Here is a 26340-nt window from a genome sequence, read left to right as displayed (position 1 = left end):
ACAACATGCCTTATTCAGGAAATATTCTTGTGATATTAAGTATTTATGTGTAATTATTTTCTTAACAAAAGTTTTCTTATTTAATCTGATAAGTTTCTAATTTTTATGATTTAGTTACTTACATAACAATAAAGAAAAAATATAAATGATAAACAAAGAATTTAGTTAGTTTGTTTGTTTTTGAATTTCTTGCAAAGCTACATGAAGGCTATCTGTGCTACCCATCCCTAATGTAGCAGTGTAAGACTAAAGGGAAGACAGTTAGTCTTCATCACCCACCGCTAACTCTTGGGCTCCTTTTTTACCAATTAATAGTGGGAATGACTGTCACTGTATAATGCTTCCACAGCTGAAAGAGTGAGCATGTTTGGTATGACAGGGATTCAAACCTGGGACCCTCAGATTATGAGTTGAGCACCCTAACCACCTGGTCGTGCCGAGAATTTAATATTTACTTGTGGGTCTATTTTGCACTCAGTGTCAATAAAAGTAAACCCTAAGTTTTAGTGTGGTTATTGTTAGTACTTTAATAAATTTTTATCTATTTTAAGTATTCATTTAGGATACAAAATACTAACATGCATAAAGCATACAGTGTCATATAACTATTTATAATTTAATTGACTTTCTACACATCTATAGATCTCTAGGAAAAGACTAACTATATCCAGGGCTATTTTCTTCAAAGTAACTACTGCTTCCTGGTGAAGTTTTCCCTGGTAATGCTCCTAGCATCCAATCCTTACATTATGCATAAACTCAGGTATATCTGCATTAGGAATTTTGAACCAATAGCTGTTTTAGAAATCAAGAAATACAGCTCTGTAACTTATAGCAGCAGAGCGGCACATTATTAAGTACTCATAACTGCTCATAGACATGCCAAAATGTAGTTTATGTGGTGGTATTTTTACTGAACACTTACATACTATCAGTGATAAGTGGTATTATATGTGATAATATTTTAACTGATAACTGTTGGATATTGTCATCAGTGATCAGTCACATGTATGGTGCTGTTTTTACTAAACAATTTTTAAAGCTGTTTTCAGTAATCAGTTTTTTTACTTGAAGTGTTGTCGTCCCAAATAATCTCTCTATTTTTGGTGCTGTTGTCACTGGTTGGTCTCTCTTTGTGTGATTTTCTAATCACTGAGTAATGCTTGTGCTGTTTACAATATATTTCAGCTTTACATGTGTTATTATTTACCTGATACTCCTAAATGAAACATAAGAAAAGCCACATTAACTTTCTTGTTCCTTGTAAGTTTTTTAGTTGTCAGTTTCTTAATTTTCAAGTATTCATGATATTCTGTTTAACTCATTTCACGTATGCATGTAGCCATGATAAAATCTTTTGCCCAGCCTTTGATCTGTAGATACAATTTTTTTATTCTTTGTTTTAGTGGTTGTTTTTCAGCTAACAAGTGTTAGGTGGTGCCAGGGTATAGAATAGGAGTTTTACATTTCGTGTTGCATATGTGAAGTTGTGTAACTGTACTGGATGTACAGTTTCACAATGAATTTTTCCACAGTTTAGTAAAACTTTTGTGTAAATGAAAATATTTTACTACATATAGGAAGTTTTATTCTGTATGAAACTTCATTAAATTGATTACATCAATATTTTATAGGATCTCGGACTTTATGGCTTGAGATGTGTGAAAAGTATGCTCAACAGTTAGCTGAAAATCAGGAGTATCACCGTGCTTCCCTCTATTTATTGGCTTGTCATAAAGTCTATGATGCTATTGATATTTTGAAGGATCATAACTTGTTCAGGTATTCCATTTTTGAAGCAGTTATAAATTATTTCAGTATTGTATGTTTAAGTGGGTTATTTTCTCCCTAGTTCTTGATATGCAGTTCCTGTGAGTACACCACAAATGGTGATAAATATTTATTAAAAAAGGACAATGTTTTGTAAAGGGTGTGAGTTATTAAACATTACTAAATGGACATTTTTGAATTTTGTGAAGCTTTAGACTTTTTAGGCCAAGTGGGTTTAGATTTACTGAAAGGCCCCTGCAGGGTCTATAGTAAGAGACTAATAGAAACTGGTGGGCTTTTGACATTTATGGAGGTAAAAAAGGAGAAGAAAGTATTTTTCTTATGTGTGTAATCATTAATTTTTTTCAAATTACTGTAACAATTAATGCAATGAACAACATTGAAAAAAGACATTTTTATATTCTAAAGCATACCATTAAACACTTTGCTGTGGATATAGTAAAAAGAATAATTATAAAAAATCAGTAGCAATAGTTGAAGGAATACTTCCTTGTTGATTCTCTTTTTTTTCATAGATTTTTATTTGTGAAAGTTAACAAATTGTTTATTATTTTATAGAGAAGCGTTAGCAGTAGCCAAATCAAGATTACCATCGGTAGATCCTACATTGAATGATATACTGTGCAAGTGGGGTGCTCGTGCTGATAAAGAAGGAAATTATGAAATGGCTGCCAAATGGTTAGTTTTTGTATGTTTACCAAAATGGTATAAAAATTGTAAAAAAATGATCTGCAACATTCTTTAACTGCATTTGTTTTTAATTATATTTAATCTGTTCTGATATTTGGAAATCAAGTTCTGTGGTTTTACTAAAATCTTTCACAGTACATTTAAGATGTGGTAATGTCTGAAGACTTTATCAATGTTGAAACTGGGTGATTAGTGTTATTTGTTAATCAATTAATAGATGTACTTGATAACCTGTTACATTTGATTACTTATTTAGTACAGCCCCCTAAACACACAGACACAGACAGACAGACAAAGAGACAGAATTAATGAACGAATGTGTTACTTTTGTTTCAAACACTGCATTATTGTATTACTTTTGGTATGCTTTTATGTAAAACTTGTCCTGATTGCAATTAGAAATAATTATGTAGCCAGTCTGTCTAATTGTTTATGAATATTATTATTTTAGTAAGATATGCATAAAAGTAATATTCAATAAATGTTTGAGTCAGCTGAACATTTTTCACTTGTCCACCATACTTACTAAACAGTAAAATTGTTTAATTAAATGATAGTTTTATTTGGTGACCATAATAAAAATGTTTACAAACATCACAATTGTGTAAAAGCATAGCATATCTAATTAAAAAGTAAAAACAACTTAATCTTAAACAAAGTACCAAACATCATTAATGTATCTTTATTAAGCCTTAAGCAATTACTAGTTCTGTGATTTGTTTTGCACTGTATGTACATATGTTTGTCTAAGTAAACTACTTGTATCTAACAATGATGGAACATTCTCTAAACATTGGACATTTTTTTCCAAGTTAACCCTTCTGTTATGAACTTGTGTATTTTACACAACCTTTTAATCACCATGCACGTAATTTGTGACCATGAAGGTATACGTACTACAGCTTTGAAAGCACATAATGTATATTTGTGAAGTTTGTTAAGCTGTTAGTAAACATTACAAGCCTTTTTTGGACAAAAAATAATTTTTAATTGAAGTATTTTTACTAAAAATTTGTCCATAAATATATGGAGTCAGATTGTTGGCTGGAATAAGTGCATAATGATTTTCATGTTAAGATTAGAAATAGTCTTCTTCTGAAAATAAACTTTCATGTGATTAATCTCCAAAACATTATAAATAATTAAGCACTTCTTTTCAGAAGAACAGTTTTATCTGGTATTTTCTCTACCATAACTATATCATGTTGACTAGTGCTTTCCTTCTAATGGCTTTGCAATCTCACCTTTGAAATGGGTTGTCTCACAAGATTGCTTGTAGATGAATAACCTTGTGATATTTGCTTCTTCTCTTTGGGGATCTTCAAATATGACTCTTACCTATAGAGGTATCCTTCATATGCTTTTGGGGGGGATGTCTGTGTTTTTCCCTCTCACTGGTCCCTCCTCCTAATGAATGTGGTATTTTAACTAATCTTGTAAATGGAGGAAAATACCATATCAGAAGAAATAATTTGCCTATACTGAAAATGTACTTCTGATAGATATTTCAATCCACTTGCACTTCCCACCATTCCTTACCTTTTTTTCCAGTGTTTCTGTCATCTGCCAAACTTCAAAGCTATTATTCAGTAGGGGCACTTAGAGGGAGTTACATGTGATGGAGAAGTAATTCTTGATGATTTACATGAGAGACAGAATAATTTAATTCCAATAGGGATGCAGGTAAGACTTGTGGCATGCGTAATAAAAAAGTTCACATATAGAGGTCAGCAACAAGTGGAAATAGCTAATCTTGTGAGAAGAGGGAAGTATCTATCAGAAATACATTTTCAGGATAGAAAAATTATAATTTTGTTGAGTTGTTTATTTTTATGACATTAATCAATTACTTTATGAGACATCTAATCAGTGTAACTACTGTTTATAGGTAAATAATTGTTTTACATAGTTCTAAAAATTGGTGTGAGCCTTCATAAGTTCATTTATTTAATCTTTTTTGTTATAATGTAACATTTAATGAACTTGTTTAATTTAATTCTCATTATCTGACTACAGATTATGATCTTTACATGATATAAGTCTGCATGGCTATTTATAACATGATACTCCTTCATGGATGTGGGTAACATATAATAAGATAAAAAATAATTTTGTTAACTAAAACTTTAAAAAACATTCACAAAAATTTCTTTAATGCAAAATATGTTTTACTATTCATATTTATTTGCATTGTTAGACCAAAAATAATATATGAAAAAACAAAATTTACCTAAGTTTGGCAGGATTGTTAGAAAGTCTTAAATCAAGTTTGAACAGACAATATTTACTTATTACTTTTTCATGATAAGAACATTACCTTTGCTTTAAGAATGATAATCTTATCTGATTTTAGTTCTTTTAAGGCAGCTAGTTTTGGAATGTTTAAGCTTTTTTTTTGATGAGAACTAAAAAGGTTTTGGAGTCAAATTTGTAGAGAAATGTACTAAGATAACAGTGTTTAGAAATTTCTGGAAAGTTAAGGCACAATTGAGAAGGACTTATTTATGCCAACTTCATCAGATAATTCAGAAGTATTTTCAATATTATTCTTAAGTGTGTTATTAAATATACATGACTGTTCATTTTGCATTTAATACTAGAGTATTAGTTTGTATTGTACAAGTAAGTTAGTGAAAGTAAAAGTGAAGTTAGTGTCTCCCAGTTTATCCATAATGATCAGTTTCTAAGGTGAGTTTCACAGCTTGTATTGTAATAACAGAAATAAAGGAGAAAAATTGTCAAAGTTTGTTCTAAAGTGATTTAATCCAACTGAGTACAGAGTTTTGTACACATATTTGACTTGTTTTAAATATATTATTTTAATGCAAGTGGATTGTGTGAAGTTAGTTTATTGTTGAAATTTATTGCTAACAAGTCATAGAAACCCACTGTAAAAAAACTGAGTCATTTCTTTCATCCTTTTTCTAGTTTTAAGCTCAAGAATTTGATCATTTCAAATGTAAAGACTATAAAACAAGAGTAGTAACTCAATAGTGTTGAATAAAATAAATTATAAATACAAAAAATCCTAAACAATGTTGAGGGTTTTGTTAATATTAAAAAAATAAAATCAGTTTGAAATATGGAATCATTAAACTATCTTAAGTTTTGTGGTAATTTAATGTGTACATATGTTTTAAAAATGCTTATCTTTAGAAGTTTATACTGTGGCATTATAACTATAAATGTGGTAGCCACACAAATCAAAATTTGTGACTTGTAAAATAATATAATAATAACACATTTTGACATAAAACAGCTAATTTCAGTGTAAATGCACAGTTACAGCAGTTTAATGATCTTTGTTTCAGTATCAGAATTTCTCAGTGTTTTTGCAAATTTTAATTTTTCTAGTTATCTGGCTGCAAACAATCCTGAAACTGCAGCTAAAACCGTGGCTAAACGACGTGATCCGTCTTCATTAAGGGTAGCAGCTTATATTTCTAGACATTGTTATCAACCAAAGGAAGCAGATGGCTATGTTAAGGCTTGCTTCAAAGAGGCCTTGATAAGAAGTGATTGGACTACAGCTGATCAAATCATTAGAGACCATCCACACTTTAAGGTATGATAAAGCAGTTCATTATCTCTAAAAATATTTCTGGATGACCACCTAAAGGTTTTATATTACCATAGTAACTTTTTGTTAGCATTTTTAAGTTTACTTATATCTGCAGCTAATTTGATTTTTGTAAAATCAGTGTTTATATTTGTCTAGCTCAAGCCATACCAAGGGTTAACCAGCCTTTCATGCATTCTTTCACTATGATGCAACCTCAGCTTTCAGTGAATGAGTAGGGCTCTCTAAATCTGCCCCTAGTTTATATGCTGCAGCCTATATTGACAATGTCTGCTGGACATCGTCCAGGATGAAAAGATTAAAGTTTCAACAGGATACTGTTCAATAAACTGCCTGTACTTTGCCAAGCAGAAAAGCTCAACATATCTAGGAGAACTGTCAACAATCACTAACCCTGTTGCTATAGCTACAGAAAACTTTAAAGTCAAGATAGGGCCTGGACACTGATTGGGGGAGAATGTGGTGAACTGGTGGCACTGAAAGATTTGTTGGTTAGGCCAGCTTTCTGTAGAATAAACAAAACTTGGTATATGCCTGTGAAGGTATGTGAGAAAAATATTGAGTTCCTGGTTGAGACAGGACCAGCCAAAACACTGGTAGATCTTGTTATATTTCAACCTCCCCAAGTGAGTCTACCACTACAACCATTAGGGGGTCACTGACTCTATTTTAACAAATGGCAACAGACTCGGTGGCGGTGCCAGGATATTTTTGTTGGGGGGGGGGCTGAGGTAAACTGTGGAGGGGCTTCCCAAAATGCCATCAATATGAAGTATAAATGGTAAATTATAATAATGTAAATACTAAGGTACATTTCAGAAAGATGTGCTATTTTGAACTGTGTTTTCAATGCAGTTTTCATTGGAAACTTATACTCTGATTAATAATTCATTATTACAAATTAGAAATAATCTGTTTATTAAATATGCGTATATGTAAAAGAGGAAGCTCACCTAAATTCCACCCAAGGTAATACATAATAATAAAGAAAATCAAGAATAGCCTAGATTGAATATTTAATATACAATTAAGAGTAAAGCTACAAATCAAAAGAAATAACATAAAGACATAGTTTACATAGCAGAAACGAATTATCCCATGTGAAGTTAATACACTCTGAGGAAAAGTAAGGTCACTATCATGCTAACTATCATTCATCATGTTGTGTTTATAGTCAGTATTACTTGAAAACAATGTGCCTGATCTGTTGTAACTTAAAATCAACGTGGTTGTCTAATCTTTGTCAAACTCAAGATGGAATGGCATTACACAGGGAGTGGCAATACAGTTTCAGTGCATTCAGTACGTTGCTATGGGACGCATGACACATACTTCCGTCTTAATGAAGACGTTGAGTTATACTGATCTATGTCTCTTTGATGTTAATTGTTAAGCAACAACAACAATTGTGTTTTCCATATTTTATGAATATGTGTAGGTAACAATATTGGGGGAGGGGCTTAAGCCTCCCCTTGGCACCACCACTGAACAGACTAGACATAAGTGAAAAGGTAGAGAGATCTCTTGTTGTGTCTTGTATGAGGGTAGACATATCCAATCTTGGATCTGCCATTCTCCTGATGGGCATATAGCAAAAATTATTTTGTGCTCCATGTGAACTTGAGTTCTTCAGGAGAGTTAACTGATGTCTGCTAGATCAAGCCTAGGAACATTTGACTGCATGAGCTAATGTACCAGAGGGAATAACAGTATCTTTTTGTACACATATGGTCTATTGCATTAGTGCAATGTAATGCAGCTTTAGAAGCCATGCATAAAATTAACTGTCCAGGAAGTAGACAGCATTGGCTTGGACAGTTATCCATGTGAAGAAGAATGATGTACCTGTTGTGTTATGAACAATCAGCTATCCAGCTGTACCCTAAAATGATTATAGATGGGGATAAACAAAGTGTAAGTAACTGAGGCTAGTAATGCTAAGTTTGTATTTGTAAGCAAGAAAATGGCTGCCAGCACATCTGGAATTCTTGATTGGGAATTGTGCAAACAATCTAGAACCAATGCAGCAAAACGAACTTGGGGCTTGTTGGTTGAATGTTGCTATGTATGGGTGATTAGGCCAGACATCAGTAACTTACCAAGATATAGATACAGGTGATGCAAATTTGATAAAGTAACCTCTGCATTGACTTCTTTGAGCATTTGGTATGTAGTAAGCATTGGATATCGAAGAATGGTGACATATATATGAAGATTACTTGGTAATGTCCAGTAGTGTTTGTCACAAAGAAAGAAGGTATGACAAGAGTTTGTGCAGATTCCAATGAGTAAATGCAGTAATTCACTTTAATACCATTCTCTTACCATGAACAAATGAATATCTGGATGGATTAGAAAGTTCAACACTTTAGATCTGGCATCCAGATACTGGTGAGTCAAGCTAGAAAATAAATGCAAATTTTAACATGAAAAAATAGCTGATGTGATTTTGTGTCATGTTGTTTGGCATGTGTAAAATACCTGCCAATTTCAAGAAATTAGTGAACTATCTTTTCCATTCCAGGTATCATGTAGTAGCACTGCTATAAACCCTTTCCAACAATTTGATATATTTCCTGAGGAAAGGAGCCCATGACTGAACACAGTACTCTAAATGTGGCCTAACCAGTGACCAAAACAATGCATTCAGCATTTCTCCTAGATACAATTTGTTCTGCCATCAGCAAGAGCACGTTGCTTAGATGGCTTATGAACTAGGTCACCAAGATCTTTTTACTCCATAACATGCATATCGTAGTTCCCCTCCAACTTATGTGTATAATGAAAATTAAATTAATTCACATGAATTATTTTGGATTCATTACGCTTAAAAGCCATCTGCCATTTATTTGCACAACTCACCAACTTATCTAAATCCTTTTGTAAAACAACAGTATTCTCCTGACTGAACTTCCTGTATAATAATTTTGTGTGTTCTTCTTTCCTGCCACTTTTCTATTCGGTGAGTCAACCCTCATCCCCGATAACTTCAGAAATAATATCTGCAACAAGTCTTTCATGTGGAACATTATCAGATGCTTTCTAAAAATCATAATACACCAAATCCACTTCCTTACTCTTGTCTACATTAGTAATGGCCTCTTCAAAGAAGATCAGAAGAACAAGGCAAAAATATACCCTATGTGATACCATGTTGACTATCCAATAAAACTTTTAACTTTGTTAAATAACACTGGATAGCATTGTTGGACTCCTTAATGAGAGATTGCTTAAAAGAACTTCAAAAACTTTTACCATCATTGATGCAAGACTAATAGTCCTGTAAGTACTGGGACAATTTCTACATTCTGCATTTGCTTTTACCACAGTTCTTAAATTGTGAGATGACAACATGGCTATTACATACCTTGAGAATAGATTGAAATAATGTCTGCCTCAAGACTCCTGATTAATTGCTTTTGTGGATGAGAGTGATTACCTTCTAACATCAGCCGTCCTGAGGGAAACTTCAGAGTGAACCAGCTGCTGGATGGTTCACTTAGTCTTTTATCAAATACCAAAGTCAGATGATTGGTTTGCATGTCAGTATCTGTAGAATTATAATAAAGCTCCCTCTGGTTTTGTCCTGTTAATATATAGTTTATCATCTTTTAGGCTGTAACATCTACTTTATTCACTCTACTTCACCAGAGTTGTGATATGGATGGGCCATTAATGCATCCCACTGAGAAAGCAGGGATCCAGACATAGTTGATATTTGGCTACTCTTCATTTCCATGCATATTTAGGCTTAGTCCAACCATTTTGACTTGCATATATGTTAGATCTTTGATCCTTGTTTCTAGATAAGTCAGGTGGATGACCAACCTATTTATTGCTGACCATCAGCACTTCCTCTAGGAAGTTTCACCAAACCAATACTGTTATTTTTTAGCAACCTATGTTATAATGATTCAAGTAAATATTCTGTTGAATTAAAAAGAAACCAAGAAAACATTGCCTACTCGTATCATAATGATACATACATAACCAACAGTACAGGAAAGTGCATACAAAAAAACAACATCCATTTCAGAATGAAATGAAAAAACTTTACATAATCTAAAATTTTTAATTTGTAACTTTTCAACCTTTTTGTTTTTTAAATTGAACTAATAATTGAACTACTCATTGCTGGTTGAAACTTTCTAACTTTTCTTGAAACTGCTTAAAAGTAGTTTTTTTATTTTGAACTCTTCTTTTTTTGTGTGCTAAATTACAAGAAAATTTCACATTTTGTCACTGATCAGTCTTTCTAACAAATACTCGTGATTTTAGTATTTTTAAAGATTTCTAGCTATTATATAAGAGGAATCCTCAGTATTTTATCAGACTTTGTTTACACCTGTAATACTTTTTACTGATTTATTCTGATGGTCATGAACTTATTGTTTTTAGTACAAGACCAGCTTTTAATTGTGACTGTGAGTTACTGATCCTTAATATTTTTTTATGACCTATTCTGCTGGTTATGAACTAAATGGTATTTAATGAGGGACAGTTTTTAATTGTGAATTACTTTGAATGGTACAGTTTATTAAGTGTGCATATGTTTTTTTAAAGGTCAGTTAACAAAAATAAAACTGAACTGAACCATTCTGGTTTACAAGTCTTCAGCTGGGAAGTTGATACTGGATACTTGATAAGAGTATTTGTAACTGTGAAGAATATAAGTTACGAGGAGGTTGTTCAAGAAGGGTGAAAATTTCACACCAAATTAAAATAAGGAAATAAGTAGAATTGAAGTAACCAAATTAAAGAGATATAAAAGAAAGCATTGTTTATTCAATTCAACATCTTTAGAGAATAAAAAAAAGATAAAATTCTTCTAAAAATTTGCTTTTTTGTATTAACTTTGGAATATGTTTAGAGGAGTGTAATTTCTTGGGGTTTCTTTTGAAGATTCCTTTATAACCTTGCTAAGTAATTTACACACATACAGATAATTAGATGAAAGAACTAATTGCTTAAATGTTTCTACACAGCCATATCTTCTTGTGTCTTCTCTGAATGAAAGACTCACCAAAGAACTAGAAAAATTATCTCAAGATACAGGTAAGAGAGCTCTTTCCAGTTTGGTAATCTCCATGGTTTTCCTCTTAGAAGCATTTTTATTGTAATTAAACCTCAAATTAACTACTACTTTTATACAATTCATCACCAGTGGGGTAAGCATATTAAATAATTTTATAATTTTTCTTGTCACAGCATTTGTGAAGAACTCATAAAAAAGTTGATGAAATCATTAGTTTTTTGTGTAAAATTCATAGCATTTGTGAAGGCTTTGAATTAATTTAGAATGTTGTTAAATGACATACTCTATGTTTCAGCACATTGGGTTTGAAAAATCAATACATGTTTAACTATCAGACAAAAGTAATATGTAGTTCATAATATTGAAGGAAGAAATACACTAAGTTCTTATTCAAATATATTGAGGTGTGGGTGTAGCCACTTTCGTTGGTTTTCTCTTCATAATACAGTATGTAATTGGTTGTCTAACAGATATTTATTACTGAGATGTGTTTTCGAATCCATGTGTTTTTTAGGACTAGCCTAAAAAGTTTAATACAGCTGATTCACAATTTGAAAAAGGTTTCATTAAAGTTTTGTGAATGAAACTGGAAATATTATTGCCATTGTAATGGCACTTAGAAAGTTTCAAATATTTTATTATGTCCTCTGCCATTTCTTCAGATAAGACATGCTTCAAATATTTTGTTACAAAATTCTGAACCTGTGTCTGTTTTATACTTCATGAGCATAATCATAAGTAGATAATTCTTTGCAGTTTTGTTGCTAATTTCATCAGACCAATTATGGGTGAGATACTGAAGTTGTGTTTGCATCTTAGACAGTACTCTGTAGCACAGTTGATTAGGTCTGTGGCTGTAGATTATGGTACATTGGAGCCAATGGTTTGGACATTTATGATGTTATTGAAAGAAACTATTGAGAAAATGTGTATCAAAATGATATTTAGAATTAACTTTTTATTTTTTTGTGGTATTGTTTATCAGAAATATTCATGATTTATATGTTGCAAGAAGTTTAAAAATCTTAGTTGAAATCACAGTGGATTAAAAATTTAAGTGAAAAAAAATCCTTCTGAAATATTTTTTTTTATGTTAAGAGTAGTTTCAATAAGAACTATGGAGAAATTAGCAAGATCTAAATATATGTTAAATGCTAAAATTTTGGGATATGCATTGCATGAGCTGTATAGGTTAATACATAAAGTGCACACATGAGGATGTTTTGATTAATATAGCAAATATTTTACTGGGAAAACAAACATAACCTTGCAGTAATAACTTAGTCTTTTTAGCAATGTATGAAGTAGAACAAATACTTGTAGTAAACTTTAAATACTTAATATTAAATTTTAATTGTATATCTTTAAGGAGTAAGTATTTTGAAATGTGTATAGCATAAATTAAGTTTTATATACCAACAATCTTTCTTATGTGTTTTTGTGTATTTCAGAATGTTACAGAATACCTTCAGTTGAGCACGTTAACATTGTAAACAGACTAAGCAGTAATTAGCTGGTTTACCTGCAATATTGATTTTATTGTTTATAATTTTCTTATGATGTAATGTTAGTTATGTTATTTATATGATATAACAAACACATTAATGTGGAAAACAAAAACAGCAGTAATTAGCAGTTTAGCTGCAACATTGATTTTTCTCTTGTTTTATGAACTTCCTGTGTAAATCGTAGGTAACCAAGAAATTCTTGAACACAGTTAGGTTGGTGCATAAATGGTGTTAAAAAGTTGTTTCAAAAGCTGACGGCTTTATATATATAATGCTATTGGTTATTTGAAAGTAATCATTTAGCTTGAGAAATAATGTCTGGATCAGTCTTTGAGTGGTTAAAATTTTCATTGTATTATAATATTGTTTAGCAACACTTAACATTGTGAGCTGTTTATTTTTGAGGAGGATAATGTTAACTGCTGTTTTGTTTTGCAAATTTATTTTTTCTAAATTTGATCATTAAGGATGATCAGGATTTGAAGTCTCCAGTGCTGATAAGGTCAGGTATAGTTAAATGTTTAGTTTGTCAGAATGGAACTGAAGGTTCTATGAATCATGTCTCATTGCTGAAAAAGTATATTCCTTAATGTGGATCTATAGTTTCAGTATGAAAATGATAATCAAATCCCACAATAGTTTTAAAATATCCGAAGAAATGAAAGTGGTTACTGTTAATTGGCTCCCAGTTCAAAATGTACTGTTAGTGCAGATATCCTTTGTGTAGCTTTGCATAAATATTTAAAACATACAAAAGAAATGCTTTACATGCATGGATAAATTCTAATCAAGATACTTGAGAAATATGTAGTATCAGAAGTTAGTACTAATTTTTTAGCTGTACTGATATGTAAGCAAGCCTATACTAAGGAACTCAGTCAGTATAGCAATGCTTTACATGCATGGATAAATTCTAATTAAGATAATTCAGAAATCTCTAGGATCACAAGTTAGTATTAATTTTTTTGGCTTACTGATATATAAGCAAGCCTATACAAAGGAACTCAATCAGTAGAGGATTTAGAATCAACTTCTTATTAAAGTGGTTGATACACTGTTAGTAAAATTAGTGTTTCAGTTTGCTACTAAAATATTCTTAGCACTGTGTCATAATGTTCCAACAGTTGAATAGTTCCAAGTTAGAAAGAATATTATGGTAATGCAAATTATTCATTTTTAATACCAGGAAGAAGAAGAAATATATTTCAGGTTAATGTTGGACAATAAAATAGTTTTTATAAACAATTGTCATACCAGTGACTTGTAACTACACAGGATAAACTTGATAGGTAATGATTTAAAAGTACAGATGTTGTTTGAAATTGAACCTTTATGGGGAAGTTACATTTACAGGAATTTTAAAGAAAGGAATATTCTCAAAATAAACCATATTGACAAAACAAAAGAAGGCAAGATTTTAATGAAGATAAAACAGGCTATTCCATAACTGGCCCCTCAGTGTGGATTCCTGTACGTGGTGAAGGGACCTCCCAGGGAAGGTTCTGTTCTTTCAAGTCACCTCCTTTGGGATCTAAACATCCACCCACATGTTTGCCATACGTGGGGACCCGTGAAGGGGAGGAGAGGATCGTGGTGGTTGATGGGTCCAATCCTAACACACCACTTTGGCCTTGAATTCCTGTAGACAGGCACCCTTTGGGTGACCCCCCTTGGGTCAGTTGGCTGGTCCACTTGGGCTAGGGTCAACCAAGTACCAGTGTTGGAAGTTCTCAACAAGTGTTGTGCACATTGTGACTGATGCTGGTGTTTGGGTATAGTGCTCACAAAACCCTGGTGTTGCTGCAGTGTCCTTGCTTGACATTGCAGTGTGTCCTCTTGTAGGGCTCCATGGTGGGTGGGGTCAGTGGGCACCAAGATTTTCTTTTTTCCTATGGATCCTCCAAATAAAAATTTAAATAAAATAGTGAAAAAACAGTGAATAGGTAAATGACCATGTCTTGAAGATTCTGATCAGTAATCTTCAACATCTGTACCACCAGTTGTACCTCATTTTCTCATCCTACATTCTCCTTCAGAGAAACCATTAGGGCAAATGCCTCCCTTTTTTTATTCAGAAGGGACTGGAGGGACTTGCTAGCTCTCCAAAGTCAGTAAAGAAGCTTCGATCTGGAGACATATTGGTTGAAACATCTGTATCCCAACACAGGGAACTCCTCTTGAATTCAGTTGGGGATATACCTATTAAGGTTACACCTCATGCTGCTTTGAATTCATGACGAGGAGTTATTGTTGAGAGGGATTTGAAGAATGTCCCCAAGTCAGAGATTCTTGCTGGTTTCGACACTGGAGTTTCTGCAGTGAGGCGCATCTCCACTCGCAAAGATCGAGTTATACAGCCGACAAATATCCTCGTTTTGACATTTACATTACCACATCCACCTGCCACCATTAAGGCAGGTTATCTAAATTGCAGGGTACGGCCATACATTCCAAACCCTCTCCAATGTTTCTAGTGTCAGAGGTTCGGTCACTTAAAAACATCATGTCATGGTTCTCTGACATATGCTTGTTGTGGTGGCAAGGACCATGATTCCTATGAGTGTGAAACGGACCCACATTGTGTCAACTGCAATGGTTCTCACCCTTCCTACTTTCGTTCTTGCCCTAAATGGTTGGAGGAAAAAGAGGTGTAGTGTTTGAAAACAACTCATAACATTCTGAGGCTCAGAAATTGCTGGCCACCACTTCATCTCGGACATATGCTGCTGCACTTCATTCCACAACTACAGTGGGAGTGCAGACAGATCTCTCTGTGCCTCCAAGAGAATCGTTCTCAAAACAAATGAAAAGCATTTTGACCTCCATGGTTAAAAAAGTTGATGAATCACCTTCTACACCCATCTCTGTTCCTCCCATACATTCCAACAAACCCCAAGATCCACATCCTTTGGTTCCAGGTACAGGCATTTCTTTGGATACATCTTTTTCTCCCACCCCAAGATGCAATACAATCATTCGTTCGCAACCTCAGTCACTGGAATCCCCATCCAACAACAAAGATCTGCCCAATCGACCCAGTAAAGAAAAAAGACGTGGTCGTAAACAGAAGGGTTCTCCAGCCAATTTGCCTACACGTCATTAAAAATGGCCGCCTTGATACAATGGAACTGTCGAAGTATACTTTCTAATCTGAATGACATCAAAACACTGATTGCTTTTCCTTACAGGAAACATTTCTGAAACCTACCGATACAGTCACCTTTCGGCAGTTTTCTCTGTACAGAAATGACAGGCTGTGTGATGGATGAGTACATGGAGGGGTAGCACTGTTGGTTGATCAGCGTGTGGCCTGCCCTGTCTATGTCACTCAACACACCCTTGGAGGCCATAGCCATCCGTGTTTCCTTGGGTCATACCATCACTGTTTGTTCTCTCTACCTGTCACCTGGAGAGACATATGATCAATCAGATCTTGATGCTCTCACTGAACAGTTGCCGTCCCCCTTTCTAATCCTGGGGGACTTTAATGGACATCATCCCCTCTGGGGAAGTTCTATTATTGATAGGAGGGGTCGCTTTGTAGAGCGTATGCTCTCTGATCACAACCTTTCTCTTTTCAATGCTGGTTCTTCCACTAATTTTCATGCACCTAGTCAGTCTTTTACTGCTATTGATCTCTCAGTTTGCTCCCTTTCATTATTCTTCCATTTTACATGAAGAGTTGACAGTAATCCACGAGGCAGTGATCATTTGCCTATACTTTTGAAAGAGACTGGCCCGTGGTCGATGCCACCCGACCCACATGCCCTGGTGGAAGCTAGATCAGGCGGACTGATCCACTTTCACTGCTCTCACAGAACTTGCTCCTGCCATAGTCTGTCAGCCATCAGTAGATGACTGTGTGGCAGCAGTAACTGACTGTATTATACAAGCAGCTGCTCAATGTATTCCTAAAATCTTGACAAGTTTTTCACTATATCCTTATCCATGGTGGAATCCTGCCTGCCTCATGGCACGGAAGGCTCAAAAACGGGCCTGGGATACTTTCTGTAGATATTCCACACTTTGAAACTGCATCGCTTTCCACCAGGCTTGTGCACATGCTAGGTGGGTAAGATGCCGAAGCTAGAAGGAATCTTGGATTAAGTTCACAACTGGCATATCTTCTACCACCAGTTCCAAAGTCATATGGGATAGGGGTCGAAAGGTCAGTGGGGACTACACTTCTGTCCCCCTCTCGATCTTACTCTCTGATGGCCAAGATGTAGCTGATATTTGGAGCATTGCCAATACTACAGGTGAAAGCTTTTGCTGGGTATCTAGCACTTCTGCTTGTTCCTCCACCTTCTTGACCATCAAGACTCGGACAGAGCATTCACTTCTTTCATTTTGAACTGACTGTCTCTATGACTATAATTGTCCCTTTACACTGGTGGCACTGAAACTGGCCTTCATCAGTCTGACAGTACATGTTTGACCAGATGGTAACAACTATGACATGCTGTGCCATCTATCTCCTGCTTCTCTTGATATTCTTCTAATTGCTTTTTAACCAGATCTGGCAGGAGAATGTTTTTCCTAATGCCTGGCACCAGGCTATTATCTTACCTTTCTCTAAGCCTCGGAAAGATTCCAAGATTCCTTCAAACTACTGTCCAATTGCTTTGAGGAGCTGTCTGTAAGACCTTAGAGAGGATGGTTAATGCTCATCTTGTTTGGTTCCTCGAATCAAACAACCTCCTCTCGCCCACCCAGTGTGGGTTCCGACTACAGCACTCCACCATGAACCACCTGATTTGACTTGAAATATCAATCAGAGAACCCTTTCTCAAACTATAACATCTTGTATCAATATTCTGTGACATTGAGAAGGCTTATGAAACAACATGGAGGTATGGCATTTTGCAAGACCTCCATATATATGGGTTCCGTGGCTATTTACCCATTTTTATTAAAAATTTTTTAATGGATAGGAAATTTCAAATTCTTGTTGGTTTGACACTTTCCCATTCTTTTCTACAGGAACGTGGTGTCCCTCAGGGCTGTGTTTTGAGGATAAAGATTAATGCCATCACTGAACAACTCCCTCTCACTGTTGCAAACTGGCTCTGTGTCGATGACTTTCATATCTCATGTCAGTCGTCGAACATGAGATATATTGAGCGGCAACTAAAACTGCCCTCAATTGTGTACTGAAGTGGACCACGGCAAACAGCTTTAATCTCTCTCTAAAACCGTTTGCATGCACTTTTTCTGCCAACGGGGTATTCACTCTGATCTTGAGCTCTGTATCGGTGAAGTTTTACTGCCTGTGGTCCCTGAGACCAAGTTCTTGGGGCTTATCTTTGACCATAAGATGACCTTTATACCACACATTAAGCAGTTACGGGTCAAATGCACAAGAGCACTGAACATCCTCCGTGTCCTCTCTACCACCAGTTGGGGAGCAGATCGATGTTCTATGTTAAAGATATGTTGTGCTCTTATTCGATCAAAACTCAACTATGGATCACTAGTCTATCGTTCTGCCAGACCCTCGACATTAAAGATGCTGGACCCCATTCATCATCAAGGACTTTAACTCTGCACTGGGGCTTTCTGCATCTCCCCAGTTCAGAGCTTATATGTAGAATCTCATGAACCTTCTTTGCACCTTCGCCATTTGCAACTGTCTTTACTATATTTTTTTAAACTTCGTTCCTTACCAAAGCATCCCACCTGGGGTTGTGTTTTCCTTCCTCAGTGGGCCATACTTTTTCAGAACAGACGATCTACCATTGCTCCTTTTGGCCTTCGCGTGCAGGTGCAATTGGATTAATTTGATCTGTCCTTTGATAACATTGCAGTATCCCACCATGGCTTATTACAGTCCCCAAATGTGACCTTTCTTTAAGTCATCTGAGAAAAGCAAATTCTCCTGATTGGAAGTACCGTCTTTTATTTAGTGAACATCTTTTGAACAATCTTTCCATTCCAATTTATATGAATGGTTCCAAATCAGGTGACTGTGTGGGCTCTGCCATGGTTTGTTGTGGTTCAGTGGTTGCATGCAGAATCCCCTCTATAGCTTCTGTGTTCACTGATGAAATGTACACCATTTCTCTTGCCTTGGATCATACTGAAGCTAAGCAGTACTCCAACTGCACTATTTATACTGACTCGGTTAGCTCTCTACTGGCCCTGGAATTGCTTCACGTTGGTTAACACCCTGTTTTCGCTGATATTCAAAACCAACTGGCCCATTTCTCATTAACATATACTTCTATCCAATTTTTCTGGATACCAGATCATGTTGGTATTTGCAGGAACGACCTTGCAGACACGGCAGCTAAATCAATTGCTCTGGCACTATCACCACTGTGCCTATTCCATACGTGGACTATGGTCCTTTATTCAAGGCTCGGCTCCGTGCCAGCTGGTAGTCGGCTTGGAGTGAGCAACGCAACAACAAGCTTTTCCAAATAAAACCCTATATTGGACTTTAGCTGTCTTGCTTCCATAAGGATCGGAAGTTGTTCTAACTAGACTACACATTGGTCACAGTTTTTTAACTCATTGTTTTCTTTAATCTGAAATTGATGCACCAGTGTGTAGTCTATGTAACACACAGATCACAATAAGCCACATTTTACTTTCTTGCCATTGTTATGACTCAACGACGGCACCATTTTAACACTGTTCGGTCCCAAGGTTTGTCCGTAACATTAGACAGTGTTATTGGTGATGGTGACACTGTCCACCTTGATAAAGTTTTTAGTTTTTTAAAGGCCATTAATCTTTTTAATGTCATTTAAGTGTTTTAAATGTATACATTAAACCTTTTTTTAATGTGGTTCCTTTTTAAGAATCACAATCTCTCTAGTTCAATTTGAAATTAGAAAATGGCCATAACATTAAATAACCTGACACCAGGACTGGAAAGGCCAACTTCAGGTGACTGACGGTGGTTCTTGTACTTACCTGTTAGTCTTCCTGGTGGGTTATGATGCTTACCATTATGCTACAGAAAGTCTTTTACAACTTCTCTTTGTGTGGTTTCTCTCTTAACATTGTAGACTAGGTGTCAACATTGGTTTTATGCTATTTATGTTTTTAAATGCTGTTTTGTTTTACCTTCATTTCCTTGTATGAATTTTACTACATTTACTTTATTTTTACCTTTTTACTGGACATTTGGCACAGATAGCTGAGCTGTTTTGTGCCATGAAACACTAAATAAACCAACCAACCAATCCATAACTGACTGTCAGTTGCACCTAGAAATACTGAAGAAATTAGTTTCTCACTACAAGTAATTCACAAACAAAGTGATCCATTGTGACTAATATAATAACTTCCCTTGAAATTATAAACAAGATAATTTTACATGTATTTAGATATATTAAGATGATACAACAGTCATTTTCCTAAGCTTCTCCCATTATAATGTTGGACAGAAAAGCAACTATGGAGAGCTGTGTGAAAAATAAAAAATAATGTTGTTAAACTTGTTGAAACATATATATGTTTACTTAAGTGTCTGCAACAGAGTTCACAAGACTTATTATTTTTCTGTTAGTGATACAACATTTCAAATATGATATAAAACATGCTGTGTTTTTACAAGGGGTTTATGATGGTTGAATGTTACAAGTTAAATATCCAGAGAGTTAAGATCAAATACTAAGTAAGCCCTGCATACTATCAAGATAGTCCTAACATCACTATATCATGCATAAAATATCAATTTTGTATTAACTAGATGCCAATAATATATGGTTTTATTAACACCAAATATGCCAAACCTGATGAAGGCTAAACATTAGAATGATATTCAAATATATATGTATACTTAGAAACAGTCCTTGTGTTTAGTTTTGATAAATTGAAAACAATCTCTAGCAATTTTCTTTTATTTTGAAGTCTACACTATGTGTGCTTCATAAATACATTTCCTATGCCTACCTAAAAAAGATATAAACATGTGTTCTAGGAGTGTTTTACTAAACACTGAAATGAATATTACATATTTATAACCAACTTAAAAGTATAAGCTCCGGAACTGTTACAATTGAATATATATACTAAATGTTTAACTGTAAGTATGGTACTGAGATGGATACAGTGATATAACATTCAATCAGGTTGAATCTAAGTGAATGAAACTTTTTCAGTGACATTTCCACTAGTAAGGCCTTCTTTAGTTTATAATTAACAAATTATTTTTATTGTAGAAATTGGAACTTAATTTTGTTTAAAAAAAAAGAATATCAAAAACAAATATTGAAAATTATGTGTTTGTGATTCCTTGCCTAGTTTTATGTAATTCTTATGCAGGGATTACATTATATGGTTTTTAATTACATTTACTTTATGTGGAAATCTTGCCACCAAAATAGTGTAAAGCTTTTTATGTACAGATACTGTAATTATGTAACACACACATTTGGCTTTTTAAAATCATCAGCAAGAAACATTAATACTATAGTTTGGTTCATTTAACTTGCTAGAAAAACTGTAATGTGATTCACATCTGTGGATCCCAAGTTCTTTCACTTCACATACTCGCCCACAATCGTAACAATATTGAAGGAGTGTCGTGCTAGAAGTTAGCAAAGCGTTTTCCTACTTTTGCTTTATGTTCTTAAAGAAACTTTGAAGTGAAAGTTATGAGGCTTACTTACTTTACAATGAACTATACACTTTTTACCTTTCTGTTTGCTTATTTATCTGCATCATATTTGAACCACTAATTTAGATTATATTCCTTATTGAAGAATATAGTGCTATAATTGATTATATGGTTCTTTCTTTCTAAACAGGTTCCAACTCTTCAATGTTATCTGAAAATTTTAATGACTCGCAGCTTGTTATCTGGAAGGGACATGTTCAAAGTGGAGAGCCATTTTTTACCAGTGTATTAACAAAATGGAAAGAGGATGAACTTCTGCAAGACTGGGAACATGTTGATGTGATTTGTCAAGTTATAAGTGAATTATTCATGAAACAGCCACCTTACACTCAACAAGAGGTTTGATAGTTGTTGTTAGTAATAATTTCTAAGTTTATAAACTATAAAGAAGGAAACATTTGATTGTAACTATCTTTACTATACAAGATGTATTTTATTTTGTAACAATTTATCAATCATTCAGTGTGTAGCAACCTTAAGAGTGCTTTGAATGCACATTAAATCAGTGTGTAGCAACCCTAAGAACGCTTGGATACACAATAAATCAGTGTGTAACAACCTTAAGTGTTTGAACACACAGTAGCTCAGTGTGTAACAATTGCAAAAGTACTTGAATACACAGTAATTCACTGTAATAACTCTTGAGTGCTTGAACATACAATGAAGCAGTGTAAAAACTTCAGGAGTGTTTGACTATACACTATCAGTCAGTCAGTAAAACTATAATAATTCTGTAGATGAACATGGATATTTAAATGTTTTTTCTTTTCAGTTGTTATTGCAAATATCCATTCACTTCACCCTATTTCTACTTCAAGAAGAACAGAGATTAACTGATACTTCATCAGTATCTTTCAAACATTTAACTACAGCTTTATCTCTTGCAAACAGTCAAAAATTTCCAGAGAAATTTCATTTTCTATGTCGACTGATATTTTCTGAAGGTAAGTTTTCTACACATCAAAGGTAAGAAAATGAAATACATTTTTGAGGATTACATCCAAATCAAAGTTCCCTTTTCAGTACTAGTAAAACCTGTTAAGGTCCAGTGTGTGTGTTAGATTTTTCTGTTTCTCGTGGATTTTCTGGTTTCAAAATTGGACATGTTGGGAATGTATCAGTGACATGTTGCATTCATCTACTAATGTTAATCTCTTTAATTATAAGTGACTTTAGAGATGTGAAAAAATTTGTGCATTGCACTAAAATAAAATTCAGATTATCAGAGTTGTGTAAATACTCAAGGGCAAACAGTTCAATGTGCTTATTGTCACCCTTATTCAGATTTGGGAGAAAAAGGAATATCCCAAAATTACGTATATTTGAGAGCCAATAGCAAGATTTGCACAGTGGTAGTATGCAACATAAGATATATGTCTTGTTGTGCTTGTGCTATGCACAAACTTCCTCGTATTTCATTCTTTTCATTTCATGTCCATATTTATTTTATGCAAACATATAGACAAAAGTTCAGTTTGCAACCACTTTCTCTCCTTAGATGTGATTAGTAGTATACTGTTAAGTCATGATAATAGATTAAGTGATTAAGTATTGGAGTTTTGATAAATGTGAACTATTTATTTAATTGTTTTAATAAAACTTTTTTTTGTCCTTGAAGACCACTTTTAAATTTTTTCTTCTCAAAACTTTAACGTCTAGAAGATAAAAAAACAACAAACCATTTGTATGTTATGAATGTTATTGTCTTTTGGTTGTACTATAAAAAGTTATTATTAAATATCAGAAACACAACTAATCATATCAATAACAGTTTATTCATTCTGGCAAAATGTTCATTTTAGGTACATTACAAATTTAATAGAGAATGTTTTACTAATTAAAATGAGGTTTGTTAAAACTTGATAATCATATTATAGTGTATAAAGTAAATGTTTAGCCTCATTCATACTACTTCTGATAGCTTAAGTTAAATCCTCTCCTTCAAGTTTCTTTTATCATTGTAAATTACACTTTTAATCAGCTACCTTAGGTTGCTTTGTGATGTTGTCATTGCTTTTAAACAACCTCTTTCAGGGATGTTGCACTTTAGAAACTAAAATCAGGGGTTCGATTCCCCTCGGTGGGCTCAGCAGATAGCCCAAGGTGGCTTTGCTAAAGGAAAATGTACACATACACTTTAGAAAGCTTCAACTAACTACTTTAAATTAATGTGCTATCTCATCATTTCCTTCTTCTTCAAACCTTCTTTTACAGCATTGTTGTATCTTATTTCTACTTCTTTTTTTTATAAGAAGCCTTGACATTATCTAGGTAAGGTTTTCTTTCCTATAAGTCAGTGTAGTGCTAGACTGTTTGATATTGAAAACAAGTTAGTTTATAAAATTACTACAGAACACACATAATTTCAACATGTTATAACAGTAGATAATTTAATTATCTGTTTTCTTTACTAGAACTAAAGTGGGATTCTAGCAGGATATCAAATGTAAGAGAAATACAGTTATTGAAACCCAAATTCTCAGCAGTTAGTGCTTGTTTGAACCTTGAGGAGTTGTGGTATAGTGAACTTCCATTAGGAGTGCATTTAACACTAGCAGATCTTCTAGATTCTTCCAATGAGAAGCAACTTTTTGAACTAAATTCAGCTGATGTTGTTATAGAAAAAATTTTACAATATGACTCACAAGAATTTTTTGAAAAGGTTTGGGTTTGTAAAACTTTAATTCCAGTATTGGCATTTTTTTCTGTTAATTGGCTGTCTCAACTGGATAAGTTCTTTGAAAGAACAGAAGACAAAACTCTAAACCTGTGTCGGTCTTTACCTGATATTCTTGTCCATTTAACTAATTACCTACTTTGTGATATTTTTGTTCTTGAACATTACTTGCATGACAAAGTTAAGGCAATTGAAAATGAAATAGCTTTACAAAAAGCTGATCATCATCAGAAAACAAAAATCACTTGTGCAAAACAAAACCCTAGTTCTTGTAACTTTAAAAAGACAAGTAATTATTCATTTGCTGGAGATGAACAAAAATCTATAGAGAAAAATACTTTTTCATGTGGTTTAAAGAAAATTAACATTTTCAACAATTCTCTCAACCTTCAAAAAGACACAAGGATCCAAAATGCTGAGAAAACAGGTGCAGAGTCACTTGTTGTGTGTTCTGTGGAAAAAATGGATGAATCTAAAAAAGAGACTGTTACATCAGCATCACATGATGTGTGTCCTATGGAAAAGGTGGATGGGTCTACAAAAGAAATTGTTACATCAGAGTCACTTGGTGTGTGTTCTATAGAAAATACAGATGAATCTAAACAAGAGACTGTGACATTAGAGTCGCATGGTATTTGTTCTTTGGAAAATGTGGATGAGTCGAAAGAAGAGAGAGTTACATTAGGAGATAGCAGACAGAAAACATTTTTCATCCACAAAAGTGATTTTCAAAGATCAAATCCTTTGAGTGTTTTAAGCCCGATCACTTCTGTATGTGAATTGCAGGAAGAAAGAATGCACTTATTAGAGCAACTCAAAGACTTGAAAAAACTAACCGAAGTATGTATGTGTGTTACGTAATCCATAGATTTAAATATTTAAACAATTTTAATATCATTTACATCAATTTGAAAAATAATGACAAAGAACTCTAGAAATCAAGAAATCTTTTTAATAGCAAAGTTGTATATGCAGGACTTCAATGTTAAGAGTAGATTTACTTGAGGAAAAGCTGACCAAATGTTGATATAAAACTAGTGGAATTTAAAATAGCAAGAACTGTTACATTTTTTAACAATATCAGTTACTGATGAAAATTAAGTTTTTTTGTTTTTTTTCTTCATTTAGGAGGTTCCATTCCCTAATCCTCACAAGTCTTTGATTCAAGTGAAAGAATGGTGTTCAAAGATTGAGATTTTGTGTCCTGAGGGGGAATGCCACCACAAACTGAATGAACTTTCCAACAAAATAGAGGTGTGGAGTCATCATTACATGTTCAGTGATAAACTCTGTACAAAAATGTGAATTTAAATCTTAAATGAAGTACTGTTACTACCTGTTGCCCTTAGCATATAAGTGACTTATATACCAGAGTCAGCTAAATTTTGTTTCTTCTGGTTAACAAATGACAATAATCCTTGTCCATCTGTTTTCAAGGTTCCTAATTACTTACGAGTTGCACAAAACATATTACCAGTGTTCAGTTAATTACTGCTGAATACTTCTTTTGTATTGTTTGCAGAGAATGAATGGCTTCACCCATTTCTTTAGGTTAGATATTTTAACAGGCAAAAGTATGTATAAAATTGGTTATTTGAAGGGTAATTATAAATATAGATTATGAAACATAAAACTGAATACCAGAAACTTTAGGACAGCTATTCATATGAATCATATTTTGCTGGCTCAGTATCTTAGATGAGACTTAATCGTTTTGCTACAAGAGCAATTTTTTTAAAGATGTTTATTCTCTCTTTCTCCATTAATGAGCCATATCTTGTAAAATAACCATTAGACCTTTATGTAATTCCATATTCTAATAGATAAAAGTGATACTTATTGAATTTTTTCTAATCTTTGGTCTGTTTTCTAAAGAAATTATTAGCTTTTCATGCAAATGTTCATGAATTAAACTATTTTATTAAATAAAGCAAGTGTTAGGAGTCCATTATATACACTTCTCTTACCATAACCTTCCATAAAAGTAAATTCTGTATGCACGTTTTGCCTCTCACTCCACTTGTAATCAATATCCCATCAAACCTTAAGTTTGTAATGTTGTTTTATAAGAATTTGATCAATCTAAATTTACTAATACATTTAAAAAAATAAATAGTAATTATCTTTATGTTCAATAATACATTTTTTGTAACAATCTAAAAACAGTACTTTATTCAGAGATTGAGGAATTCATATTAAAATTATTTTTGGAGTTTTAAACTTTGCGAAATCATTATATTCACTGTAAAGTAGTTTCTGTTGCAAAAAACTCATTCCTACTGCTGTTGTGTCCAATTCACACCACTATTCCCTGGATGTATTTCAAGTCTGGTGATTTAACCAGTATGTCTTTATTTCTTTATTCTTGTGACAATTGAATGGGAGGTGTGACTAGAAGCCTTATCATGGGGAATCTAAACCTTGTTG

General features: G+C 33.7%; 1 protein-coding gene across 6 annotated transcripts in view; it reads left to right on the top strand.

Annotated features, from left to right (window-relative positions):
- The window catches only part of LOC143257066 (gem-associated protein 5-like), a 100695-nt gene extending 74852 nt beyond the window's left edge, over positions 1 to 25843 (top strand). For 5 of the 6 annotated variants that reach the window (XM_076515216.1, XM_076515206.1, XM_076515236.1 and 2 more), the window contains 8 exons: positions 1635 to 1782; positions 2350 to 2469; positions 5836 to 6046; positions 11047 to 11116; positions 21367 to 21575; positions 22009 to 22180; positions 23651 to 24753; positions 25042 to 25843. In XM_076515216.1, coding sequence (XP_076371331.1) covers positions 1635 to 1782; positions 2350 to 2469; positions 5836 to 6046; positions 11047 to 11116; positions 21367 to 21575; positions 22009 to 22180; positions 23651 to 24753; positions 25042 to 25218 — 2210 coding nt within the window. In that variant the 3' untranslated portion in view covers positions 25219 to 25843. The remainder of the gene's footprint in view (positions 1 to 1634; positions 1783 to 2349; positions 2470 to 5835; positions 6047 to 11046; positions 11117 to 21366; positions 21576 to 22008; positions 22181 to 23650; positions 24754 to 25041) is intronic. The other variant, XM_076515257.1, reaches the window with a different exon arrangement.
- Positions 25844 to 26340: the final 497 nt, after the last annotated feature.

This window comes from Tachypleus tridentatus, chromosome 1, assembly GCF_004210375.1.
Source record: "Tachypleus tridentatus isolate NWPU-2018 chromosome 1, ASM421037v1, whole genome shotgun sequence".
Taxonomy (NCBI): domain Eukaryota; kingdom Metazoa; phylum Arthropoda; class Merostomata; order Xiphosura; family Limulidae; genus Tachypleus; species Tachypleus tridentatus.
Note: the sequence above shows the minus strand (reverse complement) of the source record. Positions and strands in the feature narration are given on the sequence as shown.